At 42.1% G+C, this 12,477-nt stretch overlaps 1 protein-coding gene across 2 annotated transcripts in view; it reads right to left on the bottom strand.

The window, feature by feature from the left end:
• The window catches only part of LOC111950988 (integrin alpha-X), a 62,119-nt gene that overhangs the window by 34,755 nt on the left and 14,887 nt on the right, over positions 1–12,477 (bottom strand). For both annotated transcript variants that reach the window (XM_070434690.1, XM_070434689.1), the window contains exon 15: positions 7,332–7,468. In XM_070434690.1, the coding sequence (XP_070290791.1) occupies positions 7,332–7,468 (137 nt within the window). The remainder of the gene's footprint in view (positions 1–7,331; positions 7,469–12,477) is intronic.

The raw sequence follows: 12,477 nt of genomic DNA, 5'->3' as shown, positions 1-12,477 counted from the left end.
CAATTGCCTAATATTTATCGATATGCATGCACTTCATACGCCTTCCACTAGATGTCAGCAGGCAGTGGAAGGTGGAATGGGGTGTCTAACTTGATCTGAGGTCGAACAAGAGCCTTTGGAGTGGGAGGTCAGGAATTTCCTTTGTCTACCAAGGCGCGAGGCGGAGCTCGACATTGGCTTCTGAAAAGCGTTCGGTATACACGGCTAATATCTCCGGCTCTGTTTTTATTTGATACATATTAGAAAAACATCATAAAGTAGGTTTTTTCAACCGAGTTTCATCAGTTTATTCAACGTTTATACGTTTTGAATAACGTTTTGGAGTTTTCCGTTCTTTGCGTCGAGAGAAACTGGGAACGTCATCAACATTGGCTAGCATTGTGGCACGAATTCGACAGGAGAAAAGGACATCCTAAAACCAAACAACGATTTATCCTCGACCTAGGACTCCTTGTACAAGATTCTGATGGAAGCTCAACAAAAGTTAAAACAATTTATGATGTTATTTCGTATTTCTGTGGAAAATGTTATTCCTATTCTCTGCCGTTTTGGCGGGCGCTGTCTTGCAATAACGCAAGCTGTTTGTTATGGGAAAGTTATTTTAAAAAATCTAACACGGCGGTTGCATTAAGAACCAGTGTATCTTTCATTTGCCATACAACAAGTATTTTTATGTAAAGTTCATGATGAGTTCTTTGGTCAGATTAGGTGAGTGTCCAAAMTAGCTCCGGACATTCTGGTGAATCGATGCKACATATTCMCAATGTATAACCACGRTTTGCAGCTYTAAATATGCACATTTTCGAACAAAACATAAGTGTATTGTATAACCTGATGTTATAAGACTGTCATCTGATGAAGTTGGTCAAGGTTAGTGATTAATTTTATATCTTTTGCTGGTTTTTGCGAATGCTATCTATGCGGTGAATAAATGCGGTTGTGTGTTTGGCTATTGTGGTAAGCTAATATAATGCTATATTGTGTTTTCGCTGTAAAACATTGTTTTAAAAAATCGGAAATATTGGCTGGATTCACAAGATGTTTATCTTTCATTGCTGTACACCATGTATTTTTCATAAATGTTTTTGATGAGTATTTGGGTATTTCACGTTGCTCTCTGTAATTATTCTGGCTGCTTTGGTGATATTTTTGATGGTAGCTGCAATGTAAAACTATGATTTATACCTCAATATGCACATTTTCGAACAAAACATACATTTATTGTATAACATGTTATAAGACTGTCATCTGATGAAGTTGTTTCTTAGTTAGTGCTAATTATATCTCTATTTGGTCGGTTTTTGTGATAGCTACCTATGCGATAGAAAAATTGTGAAAATATGCGTTTGAGTCTTTGACTATTGTGGTTAGCTAATAGAAATACATAGTGTTTTCGCTGTAAACATTTTAAAAAATGGAAATGATGGCTGGATTTCAAGATGTTTATCTTTCATTTGCTGTATTGGTCTTGTGATTTCATGATATTTATATGCTATTTATTTTTGTGCGCTATGCTAGGCTATGCTAGTCAGCTTTTACTGATGAGGATGCTCCCGGATCCGGGATGGGTGTTAAGTATTAACTGACTTGCCTAGTTAAATAAAGATTTTAAAAAACATGCTCTTGTAGGCAGACATCATATTTGCTTAGCAACAATATAAGGTCAAGAAACTTGACATGATTAACGGCCATGTTTTTCAAGTTATATGCAACTTTGTGTCTGTGTCCTCTGTAGCTCACATTTACCAGTAACTTCAACTTCATCAATCACACGTTCCATGACCTGCCTCCTCTTTCTGACCTGGTCTCGTTGAACTGACATTAGCTTATCACTCAGAAGGGAACGGATGTCTGCTTTGCTGGCTCTGAGGAAAAAGGCTTCTGCACTTTCTCTATGAGTCTTGCTTCTCTCATGTTCCTGTACTCTCTGATGGGCATGTTTCCAGGCCTCCTTTGACAAATGCACTATCACTGGCTGAAGGTTTTGCGAATGCAAGACATACTGAGCAGAACAAGGAGTGAGTTACTTCATAGTATGTCAGCCATTTTCTGTTTGTGCCATCTTTGGAGTGGAATACATTGGGAATGACTGAGGGGTTTGTTTTGGGTGGTACTGAAAAAATAAGTCAAAATCCTTGGACTGAGGATGGGCAAAATAATCAAATGGATTTCAGTGCTTTCGCTGTCTCTTTCTATTTTCCCTGTACTGGGCTCTGAACCTCTCTCTCTCTCTGCACATCTGGTTGCTCTGCAGAATGAGATCAACATTATAAATAACCTAAATGTAAACGTGTATTACTTGTGTAGTCAACGATTGTATGCCTCCCCCCAATTACAGTCCTACTGATAATCTCATAAATAAAGTACATATTCATCTAAAATCATAGCCTACATGTTTAGGTTTGTGCTCTTAAGTTGTACCAGAAGGTTCCTGCTCCGAGTCTGACTCTGAACTGACCACCATCTCCAGTTCTGCAGGAGCACCTGAAGCTCTAGTGCTGCTGCTGCTTCCTTCTTCACCTTTACAAATAAAATACTCTATTATCATTATCATCATTAGTGTATCAGTAGGCTACATTAATACAGCTTTGGGAAAAATTACGAGCGGTCTCTTAATTTGGAGTGGTCTCTTAATTTTTCCCAGAGCTGTATATTATTGTACTAACGTGTAATGTTGGTACTAATGGTGCTAATGATCTTTGTCACTGCTTGTGCTGTGTCACACAGGCTACTGTGTTACGTTCATGGATGTATTATGGTTACGTTACTGTAGCCTGTTTCGCTGTACAGTGTATGTGCACTTTCCCTAGCTTATGTGTCATGAGTCATGACCGAATGCTGGCAAGTCCATAGTCTAGGTTTACTATGTTTTACGAGTTGAAATATATTGCCTTCATTGTCATATTATGATCTCTATGTTGCACTAATTACTATGATATAATTCCTCCAAGAAGACGTAAGACGTGCAAACTTTTTAGCCTCCCGGCTGTTGTGTCACTATTATTAGCTAGACACACCATGCTGGGTGTCGTGTGTGTGTGTCAGTGTGTGTGTTTTAGCTAGTGGTTTTGACTGACCTGGTCCCTTACTGGCGAACATGTCGCTTATTTTTGCAGCATTTAGCAGCGTCTGTGGCAAGGGCCTTTCTCTTTTTTATTCTCTCCCTCTCTGCTCCACCTTTCCTTTTCTGACCGTCCATTTCACCGTGCGACTTGTCTAAAATGTTATCCGTAGAGAAGCAGGTAGACGGTTGCTATGTGCGTCGCGGGGAGACCTGGTGTCATTTTTGTCGCGCGGGGACACTGCAGCGAGAGAGTGAGAGTCGCGCCTGATGCGTGGATTCTCCGTCAACTCATTCCTACTTGCTATATTATCGCTGGTCAAGTTGACTATTCACGCAGGCCAAAACGTAGGCCGTCGGGAGCACCGGGAAATGTCCCGGTGCTCCCGACGGCCAGTCCGCCAGTGCAGATGAGTTATGCAGGAAATGTAGACATTATTAAAGTGACGTTATTTAAAGTGACAAGTGATACCTTTAATACATTTAATAAATTGATTTAATAAAGTGGCAAGAGGTTTGAGTCTGAATGTTGGCAGCAGTCACTCTATGTTAGTGATGGCTGTTTAACAGTCTGATGGCCTTGAGATAGAAGCTGTTTTTCAGTCTCTTGGTCCCAGCTTTGATGGATCTGTACTGACCTCGCCTTCTGGATGATAGCGGGGTGAACAGGCAGTGGCTTGGGTGGTTGTTGTCCTTGATGATCCTTTCGGTCTTCCTGTGAAGTCGGGTGGTGTAGGTGTCCTGGAGGGCAGGTAGTTTGCCCCCGGTGATGCGTTGTGCAGACCGCATTACCCTCTGGAGAGCCTTGCAGTTGTGGGTGGAGCAGTTGCCATACCAGGCTGTGATACAGCCCGACAGGATGCTCTCGATTGTGTATCTGTAAAGGTTTGTGAGTGTTTTATGTGACAAGCCAAATTTTGGTTGAAGAGGCGCTGTTGTGCCTTCTTCACCACGCTGTCTGTGTGGGTGGACCAATTCAGTTTGTCCGTGATGTGTACGCCAAGGAACTTAAAACTTTCCACCTTCTCCACTACTGTCCCGTCGATGTGGATGCTGTTTCCTGAAGACCACGATCATCTCTTTTGTTTTGTTGACATTGAGTGTGAGGTTATTTTCCTGACACCACACGCCGAGGGCCCTCACCTCCTCCCTGTAGGCCGTTTCGTCGTTCTTGGTAATCAAGCCTACCACTGTCGCGTCGTCTGCAAACTTGATGATTGAGTTGGAGGCGTGCATGGCCACGCAGTCATAGGTGAACAGGAAGTACAGGAGAGGGCTGAGAACACACCCTTATGGGGCCCCAGTGTTGAGGATCAGCGGATTGGAGATGTTGTTTTCTACCCTCACCAACTAGGGGCGGCCCGTCAGAAAGTCCAGGACACAGTTGCACGGGGCGGGGTCGAGACCCAGGATTTCGAGCTTAATGATGAGTTTGGAGGGTACTATGGTGTTGAATGCTGAGCTGTATAAATGAATAGCATTCTTACATAGGTATTCCTCTTGTCCAGACGGGACAGGGCAGTGTGCAGTGTGATGGCGATTGCGTCGTCTGTGGACCTATTGGGGCGGTAAGCAAATTGGAGTGGGTCTAGGGTGACAGGTAGGTTGGCGGTGATATGATCCTTGACTAGTCTCTCAAAGCACTTCATGATGACAGAAGTGAGTGCTACGGGGCGATAGTCATTTAGTTCAATTACCTTGGCTTTCTTGGGAACAGGAACAATGGTGGCCATCTTGAAGCATGTAGGCACAGCAGACTGGGATAGGGATTGATTGAATATGTCCGTAAACACACCAGCCAGCTGGTCTGCGCATGCTCTGAGGATGCGGTTAGGGATGCTGTCTGGGCCGGCAGCCTTGCGAGGGTTAACACGTTTAAATGTTTTCCTCGCGTTGGCCACGGTGAAGGAGAGCCCACAGGCTTTTCTAGCGGACCGTGTCAGTGGCATTGTTTTGTCCTCAAAGCGAGCAAAGAAGTTGTTTAATTTGTCTGGGAGCAAGACGTCGATGTCCGCAACGGGGCTGGTTTTCTTTTAGTAATGCGTGATTGACTGTAGACCCTGACACATACGTCTCGTGTTTGAGCCGTTGAATTGCGACTCTACTTTGTCTCTACACTGACACTTTGCTTGTTTGATTGCCTTGCGGAGGGAATAGCTACACTGTTTGTATTCGGTCATGTTTCCAGTCGCCTTGCCATGATTAAAAGCGGTGGTTCGCACTTTCAGTTTTGCACGAATGCTGCCATCAATCCATGGTTTCTGGTTAGGGAAGGTTTTAATAGTCACAGTGGGTACAACCTCACCGATGCACTTGCTAATAATCTCGTTCACCGAGTCAGCGTATACATCAATGTTATTGTCTGACATATCCCAACATATCCCAGTCCACGTGATCGAAGCAATCTTGAAGCGTGGAATCCGATTGGACCTGAACACGGGCGTTTCCTGTTTTAGTTTCTGTCTATAGGCTGGGAGCAACAAAATGGAGTCATGGTCAGATTTGCAGAAGGGAGGGCGGGGGAGGGCTTTGTATGCATCGCGGAAGTTAGAGTAGCAATGGTCCAGAATGCTGCCAGCCCGTGTCGCGCATTCAATATGCTGATAGAATTTAGGAAGCCTTGTTCTCAGATTATCTTTGTTAAAATAAATGCAGCCTCAGGATGTATGGTCTAAAGAAGGCCAGTTGTATTGCTTCTTAAATCAGCACAACAATATTTCAGCTGTGCTAACATAATTGCAAAAGGGTTATGTAATTATCAATTAGCCTTTTAAAATGATAAACTGGTATCCGCTAATACAACGTGCCATTGGAACACAGGTGTGATGGTTGCTGATAATGGGCTTCTGTGCGCCTATGTAGATATTCCACAAAAAATCTGCCGTTTCCAGCTACAATTGTCATTTACAACATTAACAATATCTACACTGCATTTCTGATCTATATGATGTTATTTTAATGGACAAAAAATGTGCTTTTCTTTCAAAAACAAGGACATTTCTAAGTGACCCCAAACTTTTTAATGGTAGTGTACATTAATAAAAATGTATTCACCCTGGAAATAAGACTTCCCTCTGGGTAAAACCCAAAGATGGGACCAAGTCACTATTATTCGAGTCACAAGCAAGTCTCAAGTCATAAGGTCAGAGTCTCAAGTCGAGTACCAAGTAGAACGGGTCGAGTCTCGAGTCCAAGTCGTGCATTAGAGCAAGTCAATTTGAGTCAAGTTGCACGTTTTTTCAAGTCAAGTAAAAAAAAAAATGTTATACATGCAATAACTTGTTCAACTACAAATCTGTCTATTTATTGAGGCTACCAGACAGCCCTTTTCATTATTTTGTCTACAACACATTTTGAATATTACATTTTTAAATAGGGACCTTTTAGCATTCATAAGGGCATGAAATCAGCAAAAGGCAAGGCAGGTTGACATGCTCAGTGTAGATGTATTTACTGGTCTTGGTGATCCAATAGTGGAAGCCCATATCATACAAAAATACAAGTATCAGGCTTTAACTTGTCCTAACTGAATGGACACAGGTAGAGGGCAAGACTGTACAGTATCGAACAATATTGAATCTGTCCAACATGAGCTCAAACAGGTACTGTACATATAAGCACTTGGACCACACAATCTTCCCTGTGTCAGCATTAATGTCATTATGTGTTCATGTCCAGACGCTGTCCTGTTTCATGTCTGTTGTTAATTAAATGTTCACTCCCTGTACCTGCTTCTCGTCTACCAGCGTAAATCCTTACAGAAACCCAATTCATGAAGCTCCCGGCAAACAGTTCTTGTGCGTTGCTTCCAGAGGCAGTTTGGAACTCAGTAGTGAGTGTTCCAACCGAGGAGAGACAACTTTTACGCGCTACGTGCTTCAGCAGTCCCGTTCTGTGAGCTTGTGTGGCCTACCACTTCACGGTTGTGCCGGTGTAGCTCCTAGACGTTTCCACTTCGCAATAACAGCACTTACAATTGACCGGGGCAGCTTTAGCAGGGCAGAAATTTGATGAACTGACTTGTTGGAAGGGTGACATTCTATGACAGTGTCACGTTGAAAGTGACTCAGTAAGGCCATTCTACTGCCAATGTTTGTCTATGGAGATTTCATGGCTGTGTGCTAGATTTTATACACCTGTCAGCAACGGTGTGGCTGAAATAGCCAAATACACTAATTTGAAGGGGTGCCCATATACTTTGGTATATATAGTGTATGTAAGAATAAATTCCTTTGTAATCTTTTTTATTACGGAGTGTTTATGAACCAACCTCAGTATGAAAGCGGCTCCTTTAGCTCCCACCACCATATCAGCCAGTCCGTCTGAGTTCAGATCCCCAGCAGAGTGCACCGAAACCCCAAAGAACTGCAGCCCTCTACCCGCTCTCCCGCTCACTCCCTGGATCCTCTGGATGTAGGGAGAGAGTAAGGGTGGGGAGAGAGACAGAGAGTGAGAGAGATAGTGAGGTCCTCCTATCCAAACTGAACACGGTTAACACGGTTAAATTTGGATTATCCAACTCTAGGTTGATCAGACCTTTCCTTCCTCTGGAGGCCCTGCCTCCTGCATGCTATGAGCTCTCACATCTGAGATATTGTCTCACATGCTGGTTACAAGCAGGAGCTACTATTCCCGAAACCAATTGAATCACTCTACAAAACAAACACTTTTGATAACAAACCAAACAGTTACCACCATTGTCATATCATTTACAAACATAATGTATTTAGTCTGGATAGCTTTAGGCAGCATGTAGATGCAAGCCTCGTCTTTAAGATCATGTATGGTCTCCACCCCTATGCCGGCACAGTGAAATTGGTCAATCGGCCTTCTCTGTCAGAGCTACAAGATACTGGAATGCAACGCCCATGGACTTGAGTAGCTGCACTGATTATTGTATTTCTTACATTTAAATTGAAAACATGGCTCAAATCCATCCAAACCTGTACACATGAGTTATCTGTGGTTCCTCATATGCAAGACGACAGTTGATGATAGTGTTGTTGTCGTTAGAATGATATATTATTAGATGTAATGTATTTGTATTTTGTATTGTTTTAGTGAGTATTTGTATAGTAGCTGTGCAAAGGCTCTTACCTGCCCAGGGACTGAGGGTGCAAATGAGCTATTGGCATGGATGTTGCATTATTGTAATATTGATGTTGATTAAATGTGCTTTGACCCTATAAATAAATAAATAAAATAAATAAATTGCAACGATTTCTTAACACGCTACTAATGGGAGATTAATGGGAGATTGCACGGAGCTCAAAGCTAAAATAACCGTGGTTGCAATGAAAAGAACAGCGCAATAAACTAGTACACCAGCTGATCTGACACTGTTGTCAAGCCGGCTTGATACTAGACACTGGAAATGGCAAAGAAAATGGTAATTGTCTACGTTTACTACTCATGCCCCAATCAAGTAAACTGTCAGGAACAGCAAAATCGAAATAGGAAAGCGGTAAAATGGAAGAATATGACATTTTACAACTGAAATAAAAGGATTCAACTGGAAATGTAGCCTATGTCAATTACAATGATTTAGTTAACACTTCTAATTGCAGACAATTACTTAGCCAAATTATAGCTAAATTATGCCTAGCATAAGGCTATTCTTCTGCAAAAATAAAGCTACTGGAGACCAATGTCAATATGGAATATGGAATGCAGCAACATGTGTGACTGGCTACATCACCGGTTGGTATGGCAAATGCACCGACCGCAAAGCGCTACAGAGGGTATATCACTGGGTCCGAACTCCCTACCATCCTGGACCTCTATATCAGGTTGTGTGAGAGGAAGGCCCAGAAAATTGCCGAAGACTCCAGCCATGGACTGCTCACTCTATCGTTCAGCAAACGATACCGGAAAAACGTCTCTCGGACCAAAAGGCTCTAAGACAGCTTCTACCCCAAAGCCATAAGACTGAGAATGGCGGCGGACAATTGGTTATATAGATGGTATATTTCATTTGTACATAATGTTTCTGCCATCATTTCTTAAGACCGAAAATAGCTTCTGGACATCAGAACAGCAATTACCCACCGCAAACTGGACGAGGATTTGTTCTTTAATGAGTCAAACATGAAGGATATACTGCTCCTCCCAGACCTGGCCCAAATCCCCATCCTTCGTATGAAGAGGAGACGCCAATACAGAGGTCGAAGAGCCGGATGCCTTGCGAGACTGCGTCGGCGAGTGGATAATCTGCCTTTACCCTTCGTTCTACTGGCGAACGCACTTGAAAATAAACTGGAGGGGCTCCGTTCAAGACTGTCCTATCAACGGGAAGTTAAAAACTAATATCCTATGTAATAAAACAACACAACGCACGTAAAAGCTTCATAATTCATAAAAGTCATGTTAACTGGCTGATATTGTCTCATAGAACAAAACATAAAAGATCTCATAAGCCTGTGTTAACCTCAGACCTCATTTTCTTTCCCCATTAATTTTGGCTGAATGAACCAGATGTAACTCATTTACGGTTTTTAGGACTACAAGCTGGCTAGCTCTATACATTTGTAGGTCAGATTAAATTCTATAATGCTATTACACATAAGTCTATCAACTTTCTATCAGTGAAAGAGAGTCTGTTCGTGAATTATCACTGATCAATGATTTGGAGGAAAACAAACCACGGTCGTTCTTCTCCCAGCATGTCACATTTTCTCCCCTTTGGTAAGCTACTGTTTAGGCCTATACTACTGTAAATAAGAATCTGACACCTGGAATATAAAGCAATCCTGTATATTATAAGCTATTCTGTTTGAGAATTTTCTAGACAAACCTCTATAGCAATAAAGTGCAGAAGTCTAAAGTTTAGATGTCTAAACTGATGCAAAAAGGTGCATAGCTAAGTGCAGTCAGGCTATCCGGAAGGCCAAAGTTAGTTACTTTAAGGAGCAGTTCTCTCTCTCTCTCTGTGGGTCTAACCCCAAAAAGTTCTGGAAAATGGTTAAAGACCTGAAGAACAAACCCTCCTCCTCACAGCTTCCCATGTCCCTTAAAGTTGATGATGTGGTTGTTACTGACAAGAAGCACATGGCTGACCTCTTTAATCATTATTAAGTCAGGATTCCTATTTGACTTAGCCATGTCTTCTTGCCCGTCCAACATTTCCTCATCTCCCACCCCTTCTAATGCGACTATCCCGATGCTTCTCCCTCTTTCCCCCCTGCCCTGCTACAAAGTTTCTCCCTGCAGGCATTCACTGAGACCGAGGTGCTAAAGGAGCTCCTTAAACTTGATCCCCAAAAGCCATCTGGGTCAGATGGTTTAGACCCTTTCTTATTTAAGGTTGCTGCCCCCTATCATTGCCAAGCCTATCTCCAACCTTTTTAACCTGTCTCTCCTTTCTGGGGAGGTTCCCCATTGCTTGGAAGGCAGCCACTGTTCATCCTTTTATTTAAAGGGGGAGATCAAGCTGATCCTAACTGTTATAGGCCTATTTCTATTTTTCCCTGTTTATCAAAAGTGTTGGAAAAACTTGTCAATAATCAACTGACTGGCTTTCTTGATGTTTATAGTATTCTCTTGGGTATGCAATCTGGTTTCCGCTCAGGTTATGGATGTGTCACTGCAACCTTAAAAGGTCCTCAATGATGTCACCATTGCCCATGATTCTSTGCAATATTGTGCTGCTTTTTTTATTGACTTGGCCAAAGGTTTTGATACGGTAGACCATTCCATTCTTGTGGGCCGGCTAAGGAGTATTGTTATCTCTGAGGGCTCTTTGGCCTGGTTTGCTAACTACCTGTCTCAAAGAGTGCAGTGTATAAAGTCAGAAAATCTGCTGTCTCAGCCACTGTCTGTTACCAAGGGAGTACCCCAAGGCTCGATCCTAGGCCCCATGCTCTTCTCAATTTACATCAACAACATAGCTCAGGCAGTAGGAAGCTCTCTCATCCATTTATATGCAGATGATACAGTCTTATACTCAGCTGGCCCCTCCCTGGATTTTGTGTTAAATGCTCTACAACAAAGCTTTTTTAGTGTCCAACAAGCTTTCTCTACCCTTAACCTTGTTCTGAACACCTCCAAAACAAAGGTCATGTGGTTTGGTAAGAAGAATGCCCCTCTCCCCACAGGTGTGATTACTACCTCTCATCCGAAGAGGAGGAGCAGGGATTCGACCAAAACGCAGCGTTGTGAAATGACATTATATTTATTTAAACAAGACAAAAAACGAACTAACTTGATACTAAACAAAATAACAAAACGATGTAGACAGACCTGGACGTAAGAACTTACATGTAACGAAGAACGCACAAACAGGAAAAATGACTACACAAAACGAACGAACGGACAAACAAACCGAAACAGTCCCGTGTGGCGCGACAAACACAGACACAGGAAACAACCACCCACAACAAACAATGTGAAACCACCTACCTTAACTGACTTTTCTAGTTAAATAAAGGTTAAATAAAAAATACAATATGAAGAATGACTAGGCAACTTTTAGATTTACACTTTTTTCCTATATAGTATTTGCTTTACATGCATGTTCCTTTGTAGCCCTATATTTGCCTTTTCAATCATGAACATTATAAAGAAAACTTTGGCCTGTGTAAACACCCATGCGTAAAGATCAACCCTGTCCAGACGTGTTTGAATAAATGCGTTATGCCATTCGGAGATGAGTTTTGTAGCCTACTCTATAACTTAACCTGTTTCTACTGTGTTCATAAGTGTCATTTGTATTTATACTATGCATTAATTCTATTTTGTACACACATCCAGCTACTCAGCTCGTTTGTGTGCTGACTTTTAAGGATGGGAGAGATTCTCTGAATATTTATTATTGGGACAGTAGTCTTATACACCCAGTCTTAAATCGTTGGATAACAAAAGTATGTTGTAATGATGAGAGTATAAACTATTGACTATAAAAGTGTGCTGTTTTCTGCCGATTTATAGACGGGTGAGCTGACAATGTCACAAAACGATGCACACACTTCAATGGGGCAGAAGTCCGTGGGCTGGTTGAAGTGGTAAAGCGAAAGCAACCAACTGTAAACGAAAGCCGAGGCGTGAAGTCGGGGGAGGTGCATCTGTAACAGCCAGAAGTCAGACACTAATGTGATTTTCCAACAGCAAGGCTCAGATCAACATGGCAGTGTAGCCATTGTTTATAAAAGTTTTTCTTTACAATGTCGAAATGAACATGTCTCTAACCGTCATTTCACACACACTCACAAAAAAATGTGTACATTGTACAATCAATGAGAGACCCTCAAATATCACATTCATTTGTATATATCCATCATATTAATTGAGGCAAAGTTGGTTCCTGTTTAAGTCATGTCTTTGGTTGGTAAAAAAAAAACACCTAATGATTGCTTGACGATAGAGCCTCCCACAATGCAGGCCATGGCTGCAGGATGAAGTTGGCAAAGTGTAAGCTTTTA

This window comes from Salvelinus sp. IW2-2015, linkage group LG23 (assembly GCF_002910315.2).
Source record: "Salvelinus sp. IW2-2015 linkage group LG23, ASM291031v2, whole genome shotgun sequence".
In the NCBI taxonomy this organism is placed as follows: domain Eukaryota; kingdom Metazoa; phylum Chordata; class Actinopteri; order Salmoniformes; family Salmonidae; genus Salvelinus; species Salvelinus sp. IW2-2015.
Note: the sequence above shows the minus strand (reverse complement) of the source record. Positions and strands in the feature narration are given on the sequence as shown.